Source organism: Triturus cristatus, chromosome 2_1, assembly GCF_964204655.1.
Source record: "Triturus cristatus chromosome 2_1, aTriCri1.1, whole genome shotgun sequence".
NCBI classification, from domain to species: domain Eukaryota; kingdom Metazoa; phylum Chordata; class Amphibia; order Caudata; family Salamandridae; genus Triturus; species Triturus cristatus.
Window position 1 is genome coordinate 1,121,767,899 of NC_140581.1, and position 25,350 is coordinate 1,121,793,248.

Sequence of the window (25,350 nt, forward strand, 5' to 3'; positions counted from 1 at the left end):
TCTAACTCTGTATAAAATATAAAGGAGTATGCCCAATCATACCGCAAGACAATACAAAATATCCTTTGTACTCTGTAGGTAGAATAAAATCGAGACACTCCAGACTTAACCGTCTACACAGCTATAAGCAAAAGGAGTGCAAATTGTTAGGCCTACTTACTACAAAAGTATCAGTGCTAAATCCAGGTACAGAGATAAGCTCAACAGAATAAACCAGAGCAAATAAAGGTTATATAGCAAGTTATCAAATGTTTGGGTTAATGTCAATACCTCAGATGACGACCGTCAGAGTGGTGGACCAGTCTAGCCTCTTCAGGCTCTGACGGGCGCGACCAAGCTCATCCCGCACTGCGCGGTGGCCTGCCGCCTTGATGGTGTTGGGAGGCTGGCCCTGCCTCCTTCAGCAGAAAGAACACAGGCGGTCGAGACCCACCCCAGTGAGGCTGCAACCTGCACCCGCAGGTGATCAGAGAGTTGCAGCGGCCCTCCGATGATCTAGTAAAAGAGCCCCGCGCTGCGGGGTTGTCCTCCCACCTTTACGGCATCAAGGATGCAGGCCCTGCTTCCTTCAGCAGATAGAACACTGGGAGACCACGTCAAAATACAGCAAAGTTGCAACCTGCACCAGCCAACAGGAAATCAGAGTTGCTGAGGGCCTCCGACGGCCAGGTAAACGAGTCCTCATTCTATCACTTTATCCCACTCCACTCGATCTCAATATACCCCACTCCACTCAACCCAGTCTCCCCACTGCAAGGAATCCCACCCCACTAACTTTTAGCCATGCTTACTTAGCAGCCACACTGGTGTACAACACAGTTTGTTTCTTCTCCTTGAGTGAATCTTCAACTTGTATATATGCAACTCTAACCTCTAGTATCTGTAGTAGGCGTATGTACGGACTACTGTTCTTTTGCTATTTTAGAGTTGTTCTGTCTGTATCTTTTATGTAACTCATGTACTCCGAAGTCCTTATGTAATGTAACTGGTCCTTTTGTAAAGCGCTCTAACCACCTTTGTACTTACTACCATTCCTATGTGATTTTAGAGTTTATCTGTTTGTATCTCTTCCTTGAGTGACTTTACAACTTGTACATTTGCAATTTTTCCCTCCTTTCGCTCCACTTGTACATTTGCAATCTTTTTCCTGTTTTATATCGCTTATGTAACTCATATAATCCAAAGTCCTTATGTAACGCAACTGGTTCTTTTGTAAAGCGCTCTGACACCTTCAGGTAATGTTCGCGCTATATAAGATATCATTAAATAAAATAAAATAGATAAAAACATGGCTAAAACACAATGCCAAAGCCAATAACGCTCGCATAGGCAAGACCTATAGGCTTCACCAATGCTTATTGTACCTGCCGAGACATGCTGTAAAGTAAAAAAAAAAAGAAAGAAAAAGGCCAGGATACAGCATGACCAATGCCCGTTCAGCGCAACACTTATGAATCTGACACAGTAGAGCCTAGGAATTTACAATACAGTGATGTGCGCAGGTGGAAACTGTGGCATCTTTGTTTTGTTGGCCATGTTTCACTGTCACTGACGCTCCATATGGCGATTCGAGGATGCCAGGGAGCTGAGCTGCCTTGGAGAGTCGCATTGTAATTTGTGTGACGAATAAAAAATATGGGGAGGAGTTGAAGTAAAAGTACAACCTTCTAGAGGAAAAGAGCGGAAGGCGATACCAAACAGAAGAAAAACACCATCGCGCTGCATGCCGGGAAGGTGGCGCTGTGCAGAAGAGATAAAGAACCAGAGGGGGCACGCGCCGCCATCTTAGGAACTCACACTTCATGAGCAGCAGCTGCCACGCTACCGTGTCTGTGAGACCGAGACGAGGGACCGACCACCCCGTAGCCTCCGAGCGCGCGCCTCGCCCACCTCTTCTCCGGCGCGGCACCGCCCGAGCGCCGCCACGGCAGGGGAGCGAGAAACCCGCGTCCGGAAGCGCGGGGGCGAACCCTTTACTTCTGCGAGCGGCGGCCGGGAGAGGCGTAGGGAGCGTGGGGGAGGCCGGGAGAGGATGGCCGACGACAGCAGGGAAGAGAAGGGTGAGAGGGGGTTCTCGGATATCCTATATGGGCATATGACTTTGACTATCCCTATCCCTCAAAGTGTGGTCCCTTTCACCGCTGCATTGTGCCATTGCACTGCAGCCTCTGGCCACAGCATCCATGCCTGGGCCGCCATCACTGCGCCCTGGCAGCCTCACTTAATGTCTCGGGTATGCCCTTCCTTAGCAGCTGGTCGTCATAGCACGCTTATATGGACCTATACGTCTAGACCGTGTTAGTCTCCTAGGGAGCTGAGATCGAGCAGTTTTGGAAGGTGATGTGCTAGAAATAAATGATGGTGGAGCATAATAGGGAGGGTTATGCCGTTGTATTCCATGGGAGAAATGTCCTGTGGAGGGTGAAGTAGTCCAAGGACAGCCGCACACTCCAAATTAGGGCTGGTTAGGAGGAATGTTTTATGCCTCCAAACCATCTGCTCAAGTGTTGAGCTGTCACTGTCACCGCACCCTTCCTCCATCACCTTGTTTATAATAAAGGTGGCGCGGCCAGAGGATGCGAAGAAAACACGATTCCTTTGTGCAGATTTTGTCCCCTGGGATTCATTAGACACAGGTGCATTCCAAGTGTTTTTGTTCGTAATTAACTTTTGCTGGCTAGCAACCTCCCCCAGGGTCGTTGCAGCGCACTTGTATTGTATCTATTCTCATTTTTTTCTTTGGTTTAGATTTTACTTTTAAATACGGCCTTTGTTGTGCTACTGGTGAGTGACTAGAACATAGTCTGGTTATAGTTTTTCACAACTAATCCCCCCCCATAATTCGAACTAAAATATTGCACAACGTCTATAATGTAAGTCACAGGCAGCAAAAAGTCCGGAGTAATACCATTTTCTATACCTTATTCTCAAATGCACTTTTCAGCAAGGAGATGGGTAACTAGATGCGTCTCCTCTGGTGAGTACGACCTTTGCTCTGAACAGGAAATTTTCTAACCAAGACTGTTCCCAATATTCTGTTTCTGGAAAGGGGTTTGATTAGTAGCCCGTATCCCGGTTTTCATTACTGAAAACATTGAAATATTGGATCATAATTGAAACACTTATCCCGCGAAGCCCGTTTGACTAGGCCGCCTCAGTGTTTACCAGTTGAAGGGTTTTATTCATCATGTATTTGGGGCAAGAGGCGGGGTAGATTTCTTGGCGAAATTGTTGGTGGGCACATGATTCACTTTTTCGTTAGAGCGTACCGTGTATGATTTTATTGTGCCGTAAACTGTTTCTCCTCACACATGTATCCCTTGTTGCATCTTTTTCCTGAGTAGCCCCTATTTATAAACTCTTTCGGTGACCATAGCTGGTTATGCCACAACTCATGCAAATCTGTTTGCTGTCGCAACACTTCCCATTTCAACGCACAGCAAAGAGAATACACGAACTCATGTTGTCATGAACCACCTTTTAAACCCCGTTAGATCATTACAATCTTCCTATCTAGAGACCAGTCACCAAAGTAGTCATAATTTCTAACATTATTGCAAAAAAATGCTTCATTCCAGCTACAAAGTCAGACTAACCCACAAAACCTTCTCTGCTCATATCAGTCAGGTTACCGACAGAGATGCGGATGGCCTTGCAGGTGCTGGATGACGCTCTTCGCTTCGTAAAGGAAGGTAACATCTGCCTTCTGGCATTTCTTGGTATCTCAGCGACCTTTGATAACGACGGCAATAAGGCACTTCTCGACACTTAGGCCATATTTTATATATTCAGGGAAATAATGCACTGGCTTTCTTTTCTCCCTTTGGAAAGATCTCAATTTATATTCATTGAAACCACGACCCTCCCCCAGCCCCTACTTGCAGGATTCTTAAAGGTACCACCCCCCCATCATCAGTGCTATATAACCCGCGCATGAAATCTGGGAGCTTTCACCTCACTGTGTTGTAGTTGATATGTGTGTGGATTACACCCATCTGTTATTGATTGCCATGCCACTTTGCCTCACAAGAATACACCAGTGGATTTCTTCTGCTTTTCATAAACTATAGTCCATGGAAACTATAGTTTACTTACTTATCCGTGGCTCATTCGTGCTTCTTCACTAGGCAGTACACCACTTGCATGTGCCCCTATGCCACTCTAAATCTCAGCCTGTGTCCACAGCGGCATAATCAAGGTGCATTAAAATGCTTTTTGCAAACACACCAAGAAAGATTAATGTATTCATACCACATATTAGGTTTTGTTTGCCATGTCATGTATGCAGTACTTCTTTTGGCTGGCCACATGCTTATCCCATGGCTACCAACGATGATCATATCATGTACAAACTTTGCTGCACCACTTTCAAACGGCTCATATTCATATAAGAACATCTTAAAATAGCCACTGGGTCCGCATTTACCCAAAGTAAATATGCTAGCAGTAAAAATGAAAAAAACACAAAGCAAGACCACCTATTCACTCTGCCTAGAACTTTTATTTCCCTGTGGAGGAATCGCGTTCATTGAGATTTGCCAAAACAGTCGCCTCTTTTAGAGCCGGGGAGAGAAGTGTGTGGAGTAGTGTTTCTGAATCAGTGGCAAAAGAATGTCCTACATTGCGTTCTGGGGTGGAGGAGCCGTGGATCCTGAATATGTGTCTATATATATGTTTACATCTAAGTTTGATATAGATTGGGATCTATACAAAGGGAATTAAAACGTGGTTTTAAATTAAGTTGATATGCATATTAAAATTAAGATTTAGATACGAATGTACTACGTTCTGACTTTTTGCTTATGTTGAAATTCTGTAATTTGAACGTTTAACCTTTACCTGGTGCCTGCTCTGCCACGAGTGCCAACCTTTAGCAATATCACTACTCCCATAAAATAGTCCTGACATTGACTGCACGTTGTCAATATATTTCGTTGAGACAATTTGTCTACTTTGATTGGGATGAGGACTATTCACCAACGTGTGCAATGGCATGCCCTAAACACTCTGTTATTGATCATTAACTATTTTTTTCTCGCTGATTCTATAGCACAGAGTTTTGCCAGAATACGTTGTTTTTGTACTTATGGAAAATCTATTCGTTCTTTTCTTATCACTGCTAGTGTTCTTATTGGTGTGCTATCGAATATACATTGAAAACTGTTTTTTTTCACGTTGAGAAAGAAACCTCACGTGACACAACTGGTACCTTGAGTGTAAAATGCAGATATTTAAGTTAAAATGTTAGAATTGGGTTGTGATGAATTAAATCTAATATTAATGCTAGTTTGATCGCTTTTGTTGGTGATCTTTCACTCGTGCGCTTAAACTATTGATGGCAGAACAGTTTTTAAACTTTGTTAATTTAGGTATGGCAGAACTGTTGAAGTGATGCTTTACTCGATGTGAGGGACTTCACCCTACACCTTATCTATTACCTTTGTTCTCCCCATGCTTTTGGTTAAGAGACCTGTATTCCAAAAATAATCGTATGCCCTCCAGAGCTGTCATTTAAGGAAACACGCCACTCCCTGTTTATGACCATCAGTGTCTCATCAAAATCAGTACTTTTGAGGTTTTGCTGATGTTCTCATTCCGGATTTTATGTTTTTTGCGGGATAAATATTATGTGATGACGGTATCAAGAGGAGAACTCTTGCTTACTGCTTTTTCCCTTCGACCTTCCTGTCGCGTTGTTTCTTCCCCCTTTAATGGTTCCGTTTTCGTTTTTACCTTCTCTTTCAGCTTTCACCTCATCCCCATTATTGGGAATCTATCCGGTCCTGTTCTCCTCCCTTCCACTACTCCGATGCTCTTTTGTAGGGTGTGTATCCATCCTGATGGTAGCATGGTGATTTCTTTGTTCTCTAGCGTGTCTGTCTACTTGCTGACACGCAGTCCAGCAAAAACTTTTTGAAATAGATTAAACATATTTGCTGCTTTCTGGTCAGATCAACACACTTTCCCTAATGAACACTTATTGCTGTAGAGGCCACTTTACTCTTCGTACATCTAATAGGACATTCTCAATTCAAATTTTTTTCTTTTCAGACCTTTAAGTTTGGGTGTATTTGCACAAGTGTTTAATTTTGATGTACATAAAACATATTGTATGTTTTCGGGTATTTCGAGAGATGGAGTGATGTAATGCTGGGTGAGTAAATAAGTCTGTCCATTTCAACACTATAGTTTGGGGCACAGGTAGGTCCATCCCATCTGATAACTCCTCTATCTTCGTGCTAGGCCAGGGATAGTAGCAGATCTGTGGTCTTTCTAGGGACAGTGTTTATTACTCTTTGCCCTTCTAAATCTGCGATTTAAATTTCTTCACACCTAGACATCTCGTTCTGTTAAGTTAAGTCTCAGATGTTTTTAGTTATGTGCACTATCCATGTTAGTGGGGCAGTTTTGCAGAACGTGCTTTCTGCTTAGAAAACATTGCTCATTCCCCTTTTGCACACTCCTAAAATATTCTCAGATATCTTTACAATATTTCCATCTTGGATGTTTTCTGTTTTATCATATTGACTATTTTGACCTAATCATTTAATCGTATTGGTAAACCTCCTGTATGCATATGGCACTCGGAGAGCATAGCTAAGTGGTTAAACATTTAAACTACAGAATGATAACATTTTACATATAAAATGGCACTTATTTATCCAAAGAAATTACTTTGTTAATGTTTTGTGTAATTGCAGATGGTGAACATAATGTCTTGGATGACATTTTGACTGAAGCTCCTGATCATGATGATGAGTTGTACAACCCGGAAAGTGAACAGGATGTAAATGAGAAAAAAGGTGAAAGTTTGCTTTTGAGTTGTCACAAGAAGTTGTAAATATTCATAGAAATGTCTGTCTTGCCCGTGAATGCTGCCCCATGCATTGCAAAGCATACAGAGCTATTTAGTTTTCCTCCTGAGTTAGCACAATATATTTTTGGAAGGCACGATTGCTTGGTGGCAGCATGCTTCGAAAATCTATTTAATCTTGAGTTTCACATGCTCATACTTCAATAAGTCAATGAAAACTCTTTATTTTTCACTATTTAAAAGACCCTAAAATGGGGAAGGATATATTTACTATTTTTTTTCTGAAGTAATTAAAGGTGTGTAAATCTTTTTCAGCTGTGATGTTAAATTGTCTATGTCCGTATTTGAGGCAGTCAGGTAGGTGGGTAGGAAAATGTTAACATTTAGAAAAAATGACATGGACCTGATGGCATAAATATTTACTCTTACTATGTAATGTGCAACAGAAAGCTCATAGCCACTTTTGTTTCTCTAGGAGCCAAAAGAAAAAGCGACCGATCAGAATCAACAGAAATAAAGAGGCAGAGGCCCTCTGCACACTCAAGGCAGCCACCCCAGAGGTCGGTCAGTTCGTCGGCTAGCAACAGTGGTAGGCGAAGCTCCAGTACCAAAGGGAAACATGTAGTTGAATATAAACGTGATGAGTTTCATCGGCCTGAAAGGAGTAAGCATCCTGATAGAGACAGGAAGAGCCGTGTTGCAAATACTGGGTCCAGGGAACCTTATAAAAGTCATCCCGACAAGAGTGGCTCAAGGAAACGAGAAGCAGATAGAAGGACCAAGTCCATCACTCCAGATGGATCATCTGAGGTGACAGAATTATGCATTACCACTATTTTAAGTAAGATACCGCTCATGGAGCGTCAGAATGCACAAAAAATGATAGCACCATAAAATGGCATAGCTTTGAAAAGACAGTTGACGTTAATTTAGAAGCATGCTAAGTGCCTTGTTACTTGCATGCCTTCTTTACGTCGAGTGGATATTGAGTGGTTTTTCGTTTTCTGTTCACTTTCTCTTAACGCAGCCGCAGAACAGGCAGGATATGGAGAGAAGGGCAAGCCGGTCAAGCCATTCCTCCAAAGCGGGAGATTCAGAGGATTATGGTTCAGACCTAGATTCTGGTAGCAGTGGATCATCTGATGAAGATCCGGGTAGCAATAATGAGAATGAAGGATTGGAAGACGAAAATGGGGATGAAGATGATGGTGAAGAGGCCCAATATGTGCAAGAGAGAGAGCAGAGGGAGGGGAACGACTATGATACCAGAAGTGAAGCGACAGATTCTGACTCAGATTCTGGATCTTTTACAGATGGGGATTCAGTTCGGTCTGGCTCTGGGTCAGATCTTTCTGGTAAGTAGTTTTTCACTGAACTAGTACTTTGTAGATCTTAGTAATATAATGTTAATGATGCTCTGCACAGTCATCAATGTAGAAATAGAGGAAACTACTCCATAACCGAAATGTATTTATTTTATAATTGGTGTTTAATTTTAGTTGACAGACGATTGATGAGCGGTCTTAAGAAAACTGTTACTCATTAAAAAGTAAATTGATCTATAGTACTTGTCCATCTCCCGGTAGAAGGTGGCTTCACACTAAAAAAACTGCTATGCTCTTTGCAATTAGGTATCATAATACCTTGATTAGCTGATGCCAGGTCACAATAGGAAGCATGTGTAATTCTTAATCACATAATACAGGTCCGAAGCACTTTTTTTTCTTTTCTGTCAGTGACTGAGAAATCACTTTCAAGATTAACTAAACTCGGGCTGGGTCTGAGTTCTTGTTTTAGAAAAGTTAATTTGTATCATTCCTCGTCGGCTTTGCTAAGGGTTCACTTGTAGGGGAAAAAGTCAAGTTCGAAGAGGCACTGTGTAATGTTAGCATTAATAGTGCTTCTGTATACTTTTGATCTGGATTCTTTTATAAGTAGAACTATGAAGGATGATCACCACCTGCTTCTGAAGAAAGAGGCACACTATTACCACTACTTAAGGGAGGTCTGAGGTTCGGTATCCAAAGCGGAAGAATACTCAACCCTCAACAGCTTCAGTGGAATAAAAATAGCTTAAACTACTTGCAAAAGGGCACTACTATGCATAGTATAGAAAAGATTGAGACCACTCATCATGGTGATTGGTCAAGTCTTCTTGAGCTCGAGATTGTAGACTAGCCCCTTTTCTAACCAGGTGAGGAGGCTTGATTGTGTTGTAGTAGTATTAGAGGGCACTCCCTTCTCCTTACTTGTAAAGCTGTCTCCATCTTTTACCCATGGAAGTAGTCAAAATGTATTTTGTCAATATGAGAGTTGAGTGTGTTTCGGGGCTGTGAGCAGCAGTTAATAAGTTACACTCTTGCTCATCATATTCTGCACCTTATTTGCATGGACATATGGGAGTAATCTGGGTCGCAACTGTGACCTCTAGCTTGCTCTCTGCTACTTCCTTTGTGACCCCTGGCCTCCGAAGGGGTGACTGTTTTGTCCCCTCCAAGGCCAGGGGTCGCAAAGGAAGTGCTATGAGTAGCAGGGAGGAAGTTAGAGGTCCGAGTTACAACCACTGTCTACTCCGAAATGACGTCCATGCCTCTGACTTATGGTTTAAAATGTTTTCATAGGTGGTCATGATCAACCTATTATTTTTTCCCTTTTGCTCAAGACTTGAGTACATTTGCACAGTCTTGACAACTCTTGTACTACTTCTTTTCTGTGCAAAGTTCTTAACATTTGCGGGTCTGGTCCCTCTTTCCACCTCTCTTGTCCCCATCTGTGTTGAGGTTGTTCATTATGCGGTAATGGGTTTATTCTATAAACCCAAAGTGCTGACTTCCTCTCTGGATTTATTTTACACCCATTCCTTATGCAATTACAGTACTACTTGGGACAATTGCATTGTTTCAGTAGTGTTATATATTTTTTTAAGTTTAAAAGTACATTTAGTAAGGATGAGTTAAAACACAAGTAGATGCATTACAATCTAAAGTAAGCATACAATTGAAACGATGAAAGATAATAGTGTTCGTGGAGGAAGGGGGGTATTCAAGGTTTAGAGTCTGTTGCTTACATAAAAATTTTTAGGACAGTGTAAAAAAGCATAACTACGCAAAATAAGGCAGCGATGTCAGCAAAAGGGAAGCCAAGGAGGTTTAAGAACCTCTTGGTCAGGTGTGCGTGCAAAAGTCAATTTTGCTTGGTCTGCTAAAAAAAATGGTGTTTGGGACCACAAAGTTAAATGTCTCAAAGCAAGTGGTGAAGGATGTATGTAGGTGGTATCTAGTCTATAGTTATGACAAACTGCATACCACCATGCTTGTAAAGATAATTTGGTAAGATCGTTAGTTTCTTTTGTTGAAACGCAACTATTAGTAGTAAATGTAATATTCCTAAATCAAATGTTTGTGACCAAATCATCAGATAAACTTCCTAAGAGAATATTGGTAATAGAGATCGATACTGTAGAGTGATTCTAAACCTGTAGCTAGAAATCATGAAAAACTGGGCATGTGAAGTGTAAGTGTTTTAAAACTGCCCGTTCTGAGGAAACTATCAAGCATGTCCCAAGGGTCTAGGTAAAGCTTGTGCTAAATCACAGAGATAGGAGGAGTCTGTTGTATATACAGACGTGTGTGTGTGTGTGGTATTTGCTACTGTAGAGGATTTTTAAAGTTTTGCCCACATTTCTTTCCAAAAGAGGACTGATCCAATGTTTCTTAAATCTTGTTTCCAATATACCTCTGCTTGTTTTGTCTCAAATCAGTAGCAATGGAATGGAAATGGTCCTAAATAGTAGAAGCTTTAGGAGCCGTAGTTAGAATAGCATGTAGGTGGTTAGCAGAGGGTTTAAGCAGATTGAGGGCATTATTGAAATTGAGCGAAAGCAATAGATGGCGTTTTGTAAAATTGGAAATTTATGTTGCAAAGAAAGTGAGAGGGCAAAGATTTTGATCAAAGAGCTGATTGACCAAATTCGGCCGTTTATCCTCTTAAGATTTCCAGTAGATGGGCGTATTATTAATTTGTATGAACCTATTATGTCAAATGGTAGAGCTGAGAAAGGTGTGAAGATCAGTAGGGAGGATAGGATGGTATAGGTTCTACCTTACAAGAGTATTTAAGAATAGGAGTGGAAAGGGTTTGTGGTTTGCGAGTGGATGACACATTTTTTAACAGAACGGTGAAAGTTTCTTTCAATATCAACCTAAAAAGGATAATTGGTTGAAGAGTCAGAAAACTAGTAAGCAGGTTGTCTTAATAAAAAAGCCTTATGGTATTTGAAAAAATCAAGGACGTTTACACCACCCTCCGATTTAGGGCATGTTAATGTTAGCACCAACATATTAGGTATTTTATTGTTTCAAAGAAGTCAAAGTATGTAATCATTTTTTTTAAAGGATTTAAGCTATGTAGTTAATGGTCTATTAGAGGTAGTATATAGAATAACGGGTATTAGCATCATCTTAGTAGTATCAAGGTGGCCACACCAAGAGGGGTATAAAGGGTGCCATCTACTAGTTAATGCAGTCAATTTATGGATATGATTTTCTATGCTCACTGATATGGAAGTTTTAATAGATTGAGTGAACTACAAGCCAAGGTATTTAATATGCTGAGAGCTCCACACAAAGTTGGATGCAAAAAAGCCCTGTTCAAAAGTAAATTTAGTCAAGGGTAATATTTTGCATTTATCATTGTTCAGTTTATAACTGGGTACCGAAGTGTATGAGGTAACATAGTTTAAAAAAGTCACGATTGAGGTTGTGAGTAATAAGACCTCAGCATACACTGCTAGTTTACGCTGTTGACTGTTGTAAGTAACTCCGTGAACATCTTTGTTCTGCCATATTTTAGATAAAGGTTCTTAAGCCAAATTAAAAAGAAATGGTGAAAAGGGACATCCTGTCAAACAGCTCTACCCAAAGTAAAGCATGAAGAGTTGAGGCCATTTTCAAAAATGGCTGCTTGTGGGGATGTGTTAAGAAGTGAGATCTAGAGTGATAATTTTTGTCCCAAATCCCAACCATTTGAGGGTATGAAAGATGAAAGTCCAATTGACTTGGTCAAACGCCTTCTCAGCGTCCATGGCGATTGCTGCAAAAGGTTGAGATAAGTGGGAGGTGTAGGAAAGAGGGTTTCTGTTGCAGTAACCCACCCATCCCCACGCTTTTTGTCCGATTTCTGATGCACATCGACTGAGTGTGCCCTTGGTCCCTGCCAATCTGCTTCCCAGGGCCTGTTTTCCCTAAACTATACAATTGTTACCACAATTGGCACACATTTGGCCCACCTGTATGTCCTTTGTAAGGGGGTACCTTTAGTACCAAGGGCATGGTAGCCAGAGAAAGGCCTCTGAGGGCTGCAGCATGTATTGTGCCACCCACAGAGACCTCACCACAAACGTGCACCACTGCCATTGCAGCATGCATGTTTTGATGCTTCTAAAAGTGGAGTTGACATGGCACAAAAGTCCTGTGTGCCATGCCTACCCAGCAGTGCATGAGGCATAGTTAAATCACCCATTAGGCAGGGTGCACTATACCTCATGTGAGGACCTCAGGGGTGTGGAAATTTTACAAAAATCTACTTGGCCAATGGACAAAATGTTACACAAATCTACTTGTCCTGGGAAAATATCTGCTTGCCCCACCTATTCCATAAATCAGTGAGGTGGGTCTGCACGGAGTGAACCTGCACGGGAATCAGTGCAATATACTGTGGAAAGTATACTTCAAATGCAAGTCCAATTGTGCAGTGCATGGTCATACACCCTTAAATTCAACTGTTGTACGGGCTGGATGTACAGCATGTGTGCAGATGTGTCATTGTGCACTGCACTCAATTAGTAACCAGTATGCATGTGACAAATTTTCGAATTTAGAGAAATAGTACCTAAAGGCAGAGTGCAGGCTGGTAATTGACTACATTTCTTGGAGCGTTTTTGGCATAGAATGTGCCGGAATATGAACCTGTAGGGCAAAAGGGTGTTCTCAGTCCTAGGGCCAACTCATAGCTGTCCAGTTTCAAATCATGCTCTGATAAATGTGTGGATGGGAATAACCACTTCTCGGCAGAGTTTATGAACTGTTCATGGGGCAACAAAAATCACATAGCAGAGGTTTTTAGTTCACTGAAGCAGTATCCACAAGTACGAATGCACAAGAGAAAGTAATGGGCAGTTACATCGATCTCTGCTTTTACACTCCTGGGCAGGTGTGGTGTGATTATATTTTTGTGCACTCACTGCTACATCTCCACATTCTTCAACCACACAAAGAGCACATGCAACACTGGCAGTAGCAGTTCAGGGTTCTCTTGTGCACAGTACTGGTTAGTAATGGCACCAGCAGAGTAAGCTTCCCTAACATGAAGGAGTGTAGATCCGCAACAGATGTGCAAATTTGTCTCACTGAGATTTGTAAAGTACTCAGTTTTTTCTTTAAAATCCAAGTTCTCTGCCACTGTCTCTCTCTTTCCAGTGTCCCCAGCTCCCCACTGCCCACCGAAATGTGTGCGTTATCTTCTGGCAAATCCTATAATTCTGTTGCAGGAAGCTGATATACGAGCATTGGGAAGCCTGGTGAAAGAAACGGTTTTAACGTTGCAGCAACTTGTGCAATCAGTTTCTTTATTTCAGAAGCTGAGCATTAAGAGGGTCCAAGGGATGATACTAACTTGGATATTTGAAAATGGGCACATGCATAAAGAAGTCACAAAGACAGGCACATAGGAAAACGCCCATTGGCAAATCATGTAGGGAAAGAAAAACAAACCTTTATGTCTACATAGGACGAATATTCACACAGGCGGAAGAGCCACTTTTCCTTAGATCTGGTATGGGCTCGTTTTTACTGCTGACGTAACTGTGCAACAAAAATGCGTCACTATAGCGGCTGCATAAAATTCTGAGGTTGGAACATGATTTATATAATTTATACAAATTTATATTTTGATAATTTCTGCTTTATATTGAGCGCGCTTATGCAAGTTTTGCCATTTAATCTCGTTGCAAATGAAATATGGTCCCCCACTGGTGACAGCTCCCGTGTGATTAATATATACAGAGCCACTCTAATTATGAGATTCTACATCTGAGGAGTTTTCCACATAATGTGCCATATAATTCAACACATCCTGCCTAAACTGCATATTTTAACAACAAAAAATGTTGATACTAGCTCAAACAGATCAAGTTACTAAAAAGGGGGTAACATGTCCTGCCACACAGTGAAAAGCCCATCAGTAGTAGTGACTGGTCTCTTTTACATTGCTATTGCTGTATTTGGGTCTTAAACTTAAAGTAATGAGGCAAAACATTTATACAGTGTTAAGGTGTACAGATGTCAAAATAATGAAGTAATACTATCAACGAAAATTTGCTGCATTATGCTACATAATTCTCATTTTTTGTGGCCACATAATTTAGTCAACCCTGCTGCGTAATTTAGACCTTCCCTGCCGCATAAATTAGGCCTTCCCTACTGCTTCATTACAATGGCTTTGCTAATTTAGCACAAACTGCTAGAGAACTGTGCATGGTGAGGGCTGTTTACAGTAGGTACAGGAGACGAGAAATGCAACCAAATAAAGGTACAGGCCAACAGAAATGAGCCCTAAATGTGGAGAAAACCCCGTTTTTGGACAGGATTACGGCTATAAAAATTGACACGGACGTGAGGCATTTCCTCTGCAGCACTGGCAAGATTGAAAGATAAACTGTGGGCACTAATTAAGCTAGAAGCCGTGGAGCCGAGGGGGAGGTAACGGAATAAGGAAAAAGCAAAAAAAGACTATGGGGGAGGGTATTGGTAAAGAAGATCTCATCTTGGGCAAAAATGTGGACAGTGCAATGTTTCAGACGCCAAGAGAGGCCCACATCTCAGTTAACAGTGTGAAATACGCTGCACACATAGCATTGCCTAGATTACGAAGATACTTTCTGCCTTCTGCATTATGTGGCGTTTCCTTTATTCGACTTTAGCTTGATTTGTTTAACAGCAGGAAAACGATGCAATTTAAAAAAAATCTATATTAACAGCGCACGCAATAATCTTTCAAGGCTTCATTTTCTGTAAGCCTGCCAGGTGTTTAAAGTATTGGCGTTTGCTAAGTGCCCCCAAATGCGACCCCGTCCATAAAAGCAGAGACAAAGTAAAGGTCAATGTCTCTCCATTGTAAACTTCCTTTCATCGCGTTTTCACGCTATACTGGTTCCATTGCTAGATTGCTAAAGGAGAGGTTCCCGCCTTATTGTAAATTGTTAACATGCCGCACATTTAACCCTGCCCCCACGCTCACTGAATCCAGACCACTGCATGCAGAATCACAGTTAATATTATTTTCTTAAAGCTCGGACCGCTGCAAAACCCATTATCAGACGGACTCACCTGCTTGGGAGGCATAAAGTGAGACGCCGACTTGTTGCTCCTGACTCCAGGAAGTGCGCAGCAGCGCACCAAAGATCAGTGACCTGCCTTGGACGGATCCCACGGGACAGGGCGATCGAGCCACGCAGCAATCCACGGCAGAGAGACCACTCAGCCCACAGCGCTGTGACCTGTCTCAGGGCCTGCCCTTGCACGTTCGGCAGCTGGGTTCCTAGAGCAGGTGGGCTGCACCAGTGACGGAATCCGCGCCAGAACACTGACGTTTAGCGCAAGACTCCCCCGCCAATCACTGGCAAGATAGAGTCCAGTCATGTGCTTACAGCCAGTCAATGGCCTTCAAAAGCTTTCGGACTGCATTTGTAATTGGCTGTGAGCCCCGGAGTGCCCACAGCTCAAATATCTTTAGTGATTTAATGTCTACTTGTCCGTCGGGCAAAATAGACAATAAATCTTCTTGCCCATTATAAAAATCTACTTGCTTCGGGCGTCGGGCGATTCGATTTCCCCACCCCTGGGACCTATCTGCATGAGCAGACAAGCCCCTATAATATTGAAGGCCATTCTTAGATATTATGTGTACAGTAAAGCCATATCGAGTATGTGGACTAGAAACTGATCATTACGAGTTTCCTAGCACCATAATGGCTTTACTGAACCCTGGTATGTTTATCACACATCTCAGAATAATCTGCACTGATTCCAGTGTCAGATGTATTATTCGATGCACTCAGTGGTCCCTTCTAGAGGCAACCCCTGAACTAAGCCAACCAGTGTTGTGTTCCTGACTGTTAAACACCAGTCTGCCGCCACAAGTCAAGTTTCGGGACCACTGGGGTGGGAGCCTTCACTCCCTGAGCCCAGAAACAAAGCCTTTCCTTGGGTGTAGGTGTTCACACCTCCCCAGGCCAGGAACAGTAAACTGTTGCAGTGGGGCTTCAAAGGCCTTGCCGCCTTTGCACCGTGACCCCCAGCCTCTCCTGCTATCAGGAGCAGGCCCCCTTCCTGTCTCCCCCCGTTTTTCGGTGGGAAGACAGGTGGGAAAAGTTACCACCCCAACTGGTGGGGGAGGCAAGGTGGAACACGCTGTACTGTGCCCGCCATCTTGCAGATGGCAGGCACCCTTCAATCAGGGTTGGGGGTGGTGACCACTCCCCGCGTGGGGTTAGCACCCCAAGGGGCTTGTCACCCTAAGGTCAGTAGCCCATTAGCTACTTACTTCGAGAGCCCGAAAACGCCCCCTAAAACAGTATTTAGGGGACAGCCCTGAACCCAGATTCCTCCAACCTACGGTGAAGGGCGGAAGAAGTCGTACAGCAGAGGAGACTCTAGAGAAGACCTGACATTTCTCCAGACCTACCGGCCTGTCTGCAGTTTCCAGAAATCCCGCACAAAAAGTCAACTTGTCCTGCTGCTAGCGACCTCCGAAGCCCCTGTGAGGACAGTGTCTCCAACAAAGATCGGGTCTCCTGCAAACAGCAGCTCTGTTCAAAAGAAACACCAAAGAAAGACTCTGAGCCTGCTGAGGACGAAGTAACAAGATGCCTGGAACCACCACTGCATCCATCCCCAAAGGCCAGAGTCCAAGTGGCCCACCAGTTCCAGCGAGGTCCCCCAGCGCTCTAGAGTCCGTGTCCACCATGGTTTGCCCGCCTCTGCACGGAAACCCCCAACCTCCATAAGATTGTATTGGGCTCCGGACACCTCCTCTTTCTCTACCCCCCCCCCCCCCCCCCCCCCCATCCGCTGCTGGTAGTGTGGACTTGCTACTTACCTGGGACACCCTTTGCCTTGACCTTCACCCTAGGAGATTGTCTCCCAAGGTAGAGTGGCCTGCCGGTGAGCAGCCCCAAACCGCGGTGCCCCATTGGCACCCTGGTGCCGCTGGTGATGCACTTTGAGTGCCAACTTGAACCTTGGTTCTACCCCTGAAAACTTCTTTCTCAAGTCAGTTTACCTACCTGCAAACATACCACTTCGTTTTTCTCCATAGGACTGTATGTTGGGTTTTCACTGAAATCATCTGAGTTTAACTGTATTGTACTACAACAAAAGTAACTGAGTGCCTGTAAATGAGTAAACCTGCTTACTAATGTCCTGTTTTGCTTAGACCAGGAGTATGTTTCATGCTAAACTGGAGAAGTAATCCAAAAGTATTCTAAATTAACTTCTGTGTTCTTACCAAACCAGCATTCCCTGTATTTTGAAAAGTAACATTGTATTCTGAGTTTAACTTGCATCTTTTTATATAAACAATTGGTCTGGATTCAGTCTTCGAGTGTGTGACATTTCTTGCCTGTGTGTGTACAACAAATAGTTAACTCTACCCTCCTGATAAGCCTGACTGCTCAACCACACTACCATAAGAGAGTAAGACATTATCTACTCTACTATACCTTTGGGGATCCACTGGACTTTGTGCACACTATATATTACTTTGCTATTGTATATACAGAGCCAGCTTCCTACAGCAGAATTTTGAAAAAATATCAAAAAGACGAGTATTTACTATAGGAAATAGAACTTCCCTTAAAGCCAAATTGTTCTTTACTGAGTAGCCCATGGATAAAGGATTGTAATCGGCTAAAGCTTTCATCATCCATGTTAACAAGTGAGTCTTTTCAATGTAGTGTGAATTTCTGTTTCATATCAGATTCTAATATCGTACGGTCGAGTTGTGTTGAGAAGTTTTTGAATAGTGGAAAAGTATTGAATGGTGCCAGAGGGCGAATCTTTCGGCATATATAGTTTCTTATAAAAAACAAATTCATTTGCGTTACAGTATCTTTTTCATGTATGATTAATTCATATTGTGTTTTTAACTTTAAGCTCTAATAAAAATTTGCCAGGTTTGTTTTGGCCCCTGTAAACATTTTGCACTAGATTTTAATTAGTTAATGCATTGTCTGTTGATAATTTATTGAATTAAAGCTTAGCGATAATTAATTCTGACGAACACTCTTGATTTGCAAGTTTAGCAAGAATGTTCTAGTGTTTTTTGTTGCCAAGGAATGTAGTAGGACTGGGAGATTGCTTTCTTTTTTAGAGACATAACTAATGATAAATTCATGAGCTGAGGTCTTGAATGCATTCCAGATGGTGTGAAAATGCAAGTTGTCCGTTTAATTAAGATGGATATATTCATAAAAATGAAATAAAAGATGAAGTGGAGTCAGTATCTAAGCGAAGGGATTTGATACTCCATTGTTTTGGTAAATTGAGTTTAGGAAGAATAGTTGCATGGAGACAGGAGCATGATCGGATATTATGAGGCCTATATCTGCAGAGTATAGGGTTTGGGATGCATTATGCAAGATCAATATGTAGTCTATTCGTGATTGATATTTGTACCCTCTCAAAGTGGGGCTACAGAGCCTTCAGGCATCTTTAAGATTTTTGTTTGAGGGCTTGAACAGTTTTTGCGATTTATTTGGTGTGTAAATAGAGAATTTCAATTAATAAATGGGTCAACAATTTGATTGCTGTCACCAGCAAACACAAAATTATCAGGATATTGTATGAGCTGTTAGTTGGGCAAGGTGAGATGAAAATTGATTAACGGTAGTAGTGGGACTGTAGACATTGAAGAGAGAAACTGAAACTAATTACTTGGTCAATAACCATCGTCCATCAGACTCCTGGGATACCAACTAAACACAAAGTGATTTAAGACATAGTTGTACCTCCATTTCTCTTGCCATTTCACAGAGGAAAAAGAAACTTCACCCGCCAACTCCCATTTCAATTTCAAAGACTCACTTTTTGTGAGATCTGATTCCAGAATGAGTTCTATGCTGTCCCCAAGTTTTGACAAATGGATCGAAACACTTTGCTGCTTCATTGGAGAATTTAACCCTCTGACATTCCAAGATTCTATTTTCAAAGACATATGAAAAATACAAAGAAAAAGCTCAGGTCAGACAATCAGGTGAGGAATTGAAAAAGGGCAGTAAGAAGAAGAAAGGGAGAGTAGTGAAATCGTTAAAAGGGAGGGGAAAAGGAGCACTCATAAGAGAGAGAGTAAATCATACCTAAAAATTCCCAATGGGGGGGGTGAGACTGCATGGAACCGGTGGCACATCCGAACACACCAGGGGAAGGGGCCCACGGAGGATTGCAGTGCATGAGACAGGCGAAAAACGTATGAGTGAATGAGACCGTCAAGAGAGAACTTGAAAAAGTTTGATTTAGACGATTCAGATGTATTCATAGTGTCTGTCTTGCAGGTCTAGAGAAAAGACTTCAATCTGGCGGCATCCTCGTAGGTGGTTATCTTATTTTTATAAGTTACTTTAACTAAACAAGGATGAAACAACCCAAATCAAGCACCAAGAGAGCCAAGTGCTAGTCTCATGCGTAGAAAGAATGTATCTGTCTGGAGTACTTTACGCATCGTCTTGTGGAAACAAAACTGTAGAAAACTGGTGTAGGTTAAAAAGGTATGTGAGTTGCACTGTCATGCCGGACCTAAAAATCCATGTAGGTTAACGGCCGCCCTACTGAAGGGAAATGGGTCATTAGTTGAATGGCAAAATTCTAGTGGTGATCCTGCTCTCCTGGGGTCCCCACAAACAAGTGGTTTCCATTATTTTAGTGAGGCGAAATTGCTGCGCCCCGCAGGGCATAATGGGGTGCTCCTCCCTGAGCGAAAGGAATTCTTAAGTAGCGGCTCTACTGCTGTGTTGGAGAGAGCCAGGTAGGTTTCCCTTTTTGGCACCTATGCACAGCGCTTTCTTCTCTGGATGCCCGGGCCCACCCTGGTAACGGCGCATCCCGACTTATTTCTCACTGGTACCCAGGGATATGGTCCTGGGCCTCTTCTTTGCATTGCGAGAGACGGGCGTCGGCTCTTCCTCAATCATTTCCTTCTTGTGGCCCGGTCGGGGGTCCTAGGCTCCTTTCTCCTCGCGAGAGAAGTGCAAGTTCTTGTGTTGGGGGCAGCCTTCAGGCCCATGCGCTTTGTCGCCGGCTCCGGACAAAAGGTCTGAAGTCGCCTGCTTCATGAATGTAGAACTCTGGCCCCGTTGGGCTACTGTCAACGCTTTTGGTGTAGTTTTGTTCATGGTGGCGAGCCCGTGTCATCTGGAGCACTTTCTTCAAGCTTCATGGCCTGAAAGGGCGTCCAACTTTGCAGGGAGCTGGTTTCGCTGCCAGGCATTCACTTTGTTTTCTCTGGGCCTTTTTCTCCTTGCGCAGAGCCCATTCTTTCCCCCAACTGGTCCTCGGGCGCTGTAAGGGGACCAGCTTGCCTCGTCCTGGGAAGTACCCCACTGGTCCTGGGGTTGGTCAGAAATCTGGGGCCTGATGGCAGTCAGTGGGGGTTACTACTAGTTGTCCATGGCAGCGGCTTCCAAGCCCCTTGTCCAGCAGAAAAGTACAACCAAGAGAACTCTCGCCCCTTTGCAGAACCTTTTAAGTGGGGGCAGGAGTGTCCAGCAAGGCCGCACCTCTAGCCTGTCCTGATGTGCCACGTTTTCTCTCCGCCCCTGCTCCAACCTCCCTGCATAGTCTTCTGGGATAGCTCAAAATGGCATCACCAAGGAGTCACTCGTCACATGGGCTCTGGGGCTCTCCGCTCCATGCCTTGCTAACATCACTGACTGGGTCTTCTCCCACCAAATCTTTTAAGCGTCCCTCCCTTGTTTGGCTCCAGAGGTCTGTACTTTCTCTGTTGTCGAAGCCAGGGGTAGGCCGCCTTCCTGGCACAGGATGAGAACTGCCTGATTGATACAGAGCAATCCACCCCACCCCCTACCTTCTGAGGAGCCGACCTAATTGAAGGTAACTGCTCCTTTTGTGGGGTGAGTCCTTTGTTCTTGCCACTGGAGAGGAAAGTACTTAGCCCAGCAGGGTGCCCAAAGGCCTGGGCTCTGATCCAGAGCGGAGTCAGAAAAATGACATTCCTGGCTGACCTGTAAGCTGTACAGATTTGCTTTTAAACTTAACAGAATTTATCTTTTTACACAGTTTATATTGTACATTGCTGCGACTCTGGATTCCTACCTCCAAAGGGAACTGGAGCTGTGCCCTAAGGCAGCCTTTCCCATAGGAGAATAATCGAGTATCCCTACAGTAAATCACACTGACTTGTCAGTTGCATGTGTTCACCCACATTATAAGGCATATTCCAGGTCACTACCCAGTTCTGCAATGTCCCTTCTGCGCCAGTCCACCTGTGTGCAGTTAATTGTCTGCGCAAGAAATGAGTCTTCCACGCGCAGCTCTTAACTTGTGCAATTGTGTGTGCACATGTTTACGTGTAACCAGCCAAGTGCCCCTTATCCTGGTTGTCGCAGCGTCCTTATTGTAAAAGGCGGACAGTGGCGGTTAACATGCGCAGTCCATTTTACCTTGAGTTTACCTTGGGTGAGTCACAGGCTATGAGGTTAAAAGGTCAAAAACCAAGAGATCAAAAAGCAACATATTCGGGCGGAAAGGATGATCCGAGCCACCTTCTCGGGCCTACCATTGGTACTGCTGATGGAGATGGACAAACACAAATGATCTAGTTATCTAAAGCACTTTTATAGCATTACAGTGCCATGTGTCTCTCTAAAAGTTCATACTCAGCCAGCTGGATAAATAAAATGATCACAGCTGCAGTGGAAGGCAAACACTTTTTTTTAAGAAGCCCGCAACTTCTGCCTAATCAAAACTTGTGCTCCTGGTATTCAACATGTCATCGGAGCCAAAGTCCCTCTCTAGTGATGCTCAAATAATTGTCTGGCGACAGCCGCACATGCACGCCAGACCACACGAGTAGAGTATCATAAGTGAAACTTGTGCTTGATTTGATTAGGGGAAAAACAGGGCTAATTGGTTAAAGGTTTTCAAGCAGTGCTAAAGACGTTTGTCCCAATAATTCCTCAGAGATGAGCTTGAAACTGGACGCACAAAAATGTCTTGCCTGGATTCCACATTTCCATCAAAAACTCTTAAGGATTTTTAAATAAAACATTCACCACTCTATTACATGCCTGGAATTACAAGCGGACCACTATGTCCACCAACCCAATAAATAGATAAATTAGAATCCTGGTAGTGAAGCAAACATTGCTGTGCTAGGATCTTGCTCTTCCAATATGACTAATTTAGCTAGCAACCAAAATATCTATTAAGAGGAAAATTCCACATTGGTTCTAGTCTTTGATTAAGCATATTACTACAAATGATTCTGCCAGCAGAGCTGAACAAATTGTGTAAACGTGTCCCCCTGGAGCCACTTTTAACGTGCTCCCCATCCATACCTTTTGTCGCCTTTCTGTGATCAGATTCGGTTTTTATAAAATTGCTCTGCTGTCAGTGCCTTTGTGTGGACTAGCACTGTTGCAGCTTCCTGTCGAACTGCTTGCAAAAACACCTATCGTCGTAGGATAGTTTTTTCTTTCAATTCAAAATGCCCTTTTTCTCTCTAATGTAGTGGCTTCATTGAATGGATTGTATTGAAGATGTCAAGAAGTTAAACTAGGCCAACTAGATTTGAGGCATATTTGATTCCACGCAAAACTGTCCTTTTCTACTGTGCGCCCTTTTCACTTTTCGCAGGAAGAGAGTGGCCCTCTTGTGTATATTGTGAATCCTAAGAATGATATTTGTTTTGGTTTCCACTCTGATCTATTGAAGCCTCACGGAGAACATCAAAGCGGCCGCGAAAGTGATCACGGTAAAGCGCGACGCTGGCACCCGCGCACATGCACTGTAGCTCTAGGCTGGCCTGGTAGCACTTTTTGGAGCCCTCACAAAATGTCTCGCCAGACCAGCGCATGCGCTGGGTCAGACGAGACCTAAAAATGAATACTTTTTTTTTTTTTACTGAAAATTCAAAAACGTCTTGTGTGTAGGAATATAAAATTGGAGCCTAAAAATTTAAATTGACCTCCTTATCTTGAGTTATCAGACTGACACCGAGGATCTCACAGCTGTTTCAGGTTAATTACCCACCCCTTTTGCACAGTTTAGAAGTTGACCTTAAGATATGGGCCCCTATTTGTCATGGCTCGGCAGGATCCATGCGATCAAGATGGTGGTACTACCTAGGTTCTTCCATTTGTTTCAAAGCTTGCCTATTGATCTGGAGAAAGATTACTTGAGGGCGCTAAAGACGGTACTCGCTACATTCATCTGGCAAAACGAGCGCTCGTGTCTCCTTTAAACTGCTCCTACGCCCTAAGTCCAAGGGAGGCCTGGCCGTCCCAGATTTTAACCTCTACCACAAAGCGGCCAACTGCGTTATAACCGAATGGGCTCAGATGGAATCTGATGAGCACTGACTGAATAGAGAGGGCGATCGCAGGAAGTCACCTGGGACCACCTGTGGAAACCAAAGGTGGACCGCCCTCCTAACGCCTGCCTTAGCACACCTACAGGGGCCACCTTGAGAGCCTGGGACGAGGTACTTGGGAAGACGGCTTGGACGACATTCCTTTCCCCATTTAACCCAATTCTTTACAACCCAGCGTTTCCCCAGTGAGACACCTCAGCCCTTTCGACGCATGTGGAGGGAGGGAGGCTGCCTGATACTATCACCTCTTTCACAACTCAGATATTCTCACCTTTTAACTTTGCCAACGGGATTTCCATCTTACAGGGGAGCTGGGGGTATTCTTCAGTTATAGACCACTGCATCACTGGGCATACGACCAGCTAAATAGGAAGCAGTTACGAGGGAGTTCACTCCAGTGGAGCATTTTGTGAAGGGGACTAGGGGCACCAAGGGCACCATTGCCTTCCTGTACGATTTACTACTCTGCACAATGCCCTCTCAGCCAGCTCGACACACTGCTTTTTGGGAACGCACCCTGGGTCATTATATTTCAGAGAGAGACTGGAGAGCACTATGGAAAGACTTACCTAGACACAACCATTCCCTAGGCCTACGGGAAGCCCATTACAAAATTCTATATGACTGGTACTTCTATCCCACCAAACTGAAAAAAATGCTTTACAGACACGTTGGATTTCTGCTGGAGGGGCTGTGGCCTTTTGGGTGACTTTCGCCATATCTGGACACTGCCCAACTATCCGACCATTCTGGTCTGAAAATTTTGCTCAGTTTAAAGACATTTTGGGGTACCCAGTCCCGGATACATCGACATTTGCACTATTGGTGCTTAGACCCTACTCTGAAATACCAAACAAATGCAGATAAAGGCATACTGTGGCTCTGTCTGGGCGCGGCAAAGACTGCAATAGCAGCCGCTTGGAAGAAGTCGGAAGCCCCAACTGTGACCCTATGACATGCCCGACTTTGGCAAGCAGTCAGACGACTACAAAGACTTTGAGTACTCATGGGGCTCCCAAATCAGCTATCTCTCGAACAGGCTGCCGCTCATAGCCTTCCCGTCGAATGCAGTCCCTACAGCAAGCCTGAATGTAACTCCGGTGTAGACCAGTCCTGCTGAACACACCTGTATTGTGGTAGATTTCCTTATTCACTAGACATCTGGCGTCATATTTGAGTACCACGGTTTACTTTTTGTTTTTATTTTTTTTGTATAGGGGGAGGTGTCGGGTGAAAGGGGCTTTCTGAGGAAGAATGATTAATATATGAGACTATAAAAAAGTACTGGAATGCTGTTTCTAGATATAACAATTCTGTGTGAAGTCCTGGTCTTTCTGCTATGAATGTACTGCACTTTCTGGTGACGAAATTCAATAAAGTTTGACAAAAGTAAGACGCAATGAGTGGTTGAAACAGATATCAAAATCAACTTCCGTCATTCCATTATTAGGCACCTATCTAGATTCTTCATGGTGGGTATTCTACTGCTGCTCTGAGAATATTCAGTTCCAGGTACCCAGGGGAGCAACGTTTGAGTGGGGTTCCCCTGGAAAGGAAGTGCTTCTGATCAATCGTTATTTCTAACATTTTGATGTCTATTGCGCCCTGGGGAGAGGCACCCTGAAAGTCTGAGAGGAATAGGAATCTGTTCATTTGATTTGTTTACACCTGTTTAGGTCTCGGCCTGAGGAAAGCAGCGCATGCGCTGCTCTCGTCATATGAGAGCTTCTTGGAATCGATAAGATTCCAGAAGCTCGCTTTCTGCTCCACCCGTGTTTTGCATTGGTGCGCGTCATTTTTCGTCACCCATTATGCAAAACCGGGTGTTCTGATTGTCCAGGAGGGTTTTTAGTCCCTCCTGGTTACCACCCTGT

General features: G+C 43.5%; 1 protein-coding gene across 10 annotated transcripts in view; it reads left to right on the forward strand.

The window, feature by feature from the left end:
* The first annotated feature begins 1,680 nt into the window (after window positions 1-1,680).
* The window catches only part of YTHDC1 (YTH N6-methyladenosine RNA binding protein C1), a 140,656-nt gene continuing 116,986 nt past the window's right edge, over window positions 1,681-25,350 (forward strand). For 3 of the 10 annotated variants that reach the window (XM_085636521.1, XM_085636524.1, XM_085636526.1), the window contains exons 1-4: window positions 1,783-2,060; window positions 6,702-6,803; window positions 7,290-7,624; window positions 7,842-8,169. In XM_085636521.1, the coding sequence (XP_085492647.1) occupies window positions 2,033-2,060; window positions 6,702-6,803; window positions 7,290-7,624; window positions 7,842-8,169 (793 nt within the window). In that variant the 5' untranslated portion in view covers window positions 1,783-2,032. Of the gene's footprint in view, window positions 2,061-3,623; window positions 3,693-6,701; window positions 6,804-7,289; window positions 7,625-7,841; window positions 8,170-25,350 lie in introns of all 10 variants that reach the window. The other 7 variants (XM_085636518.1, XM_085636522.1, XM_085636520.1 and 4 more) reach the window with 6 other exon arrangements.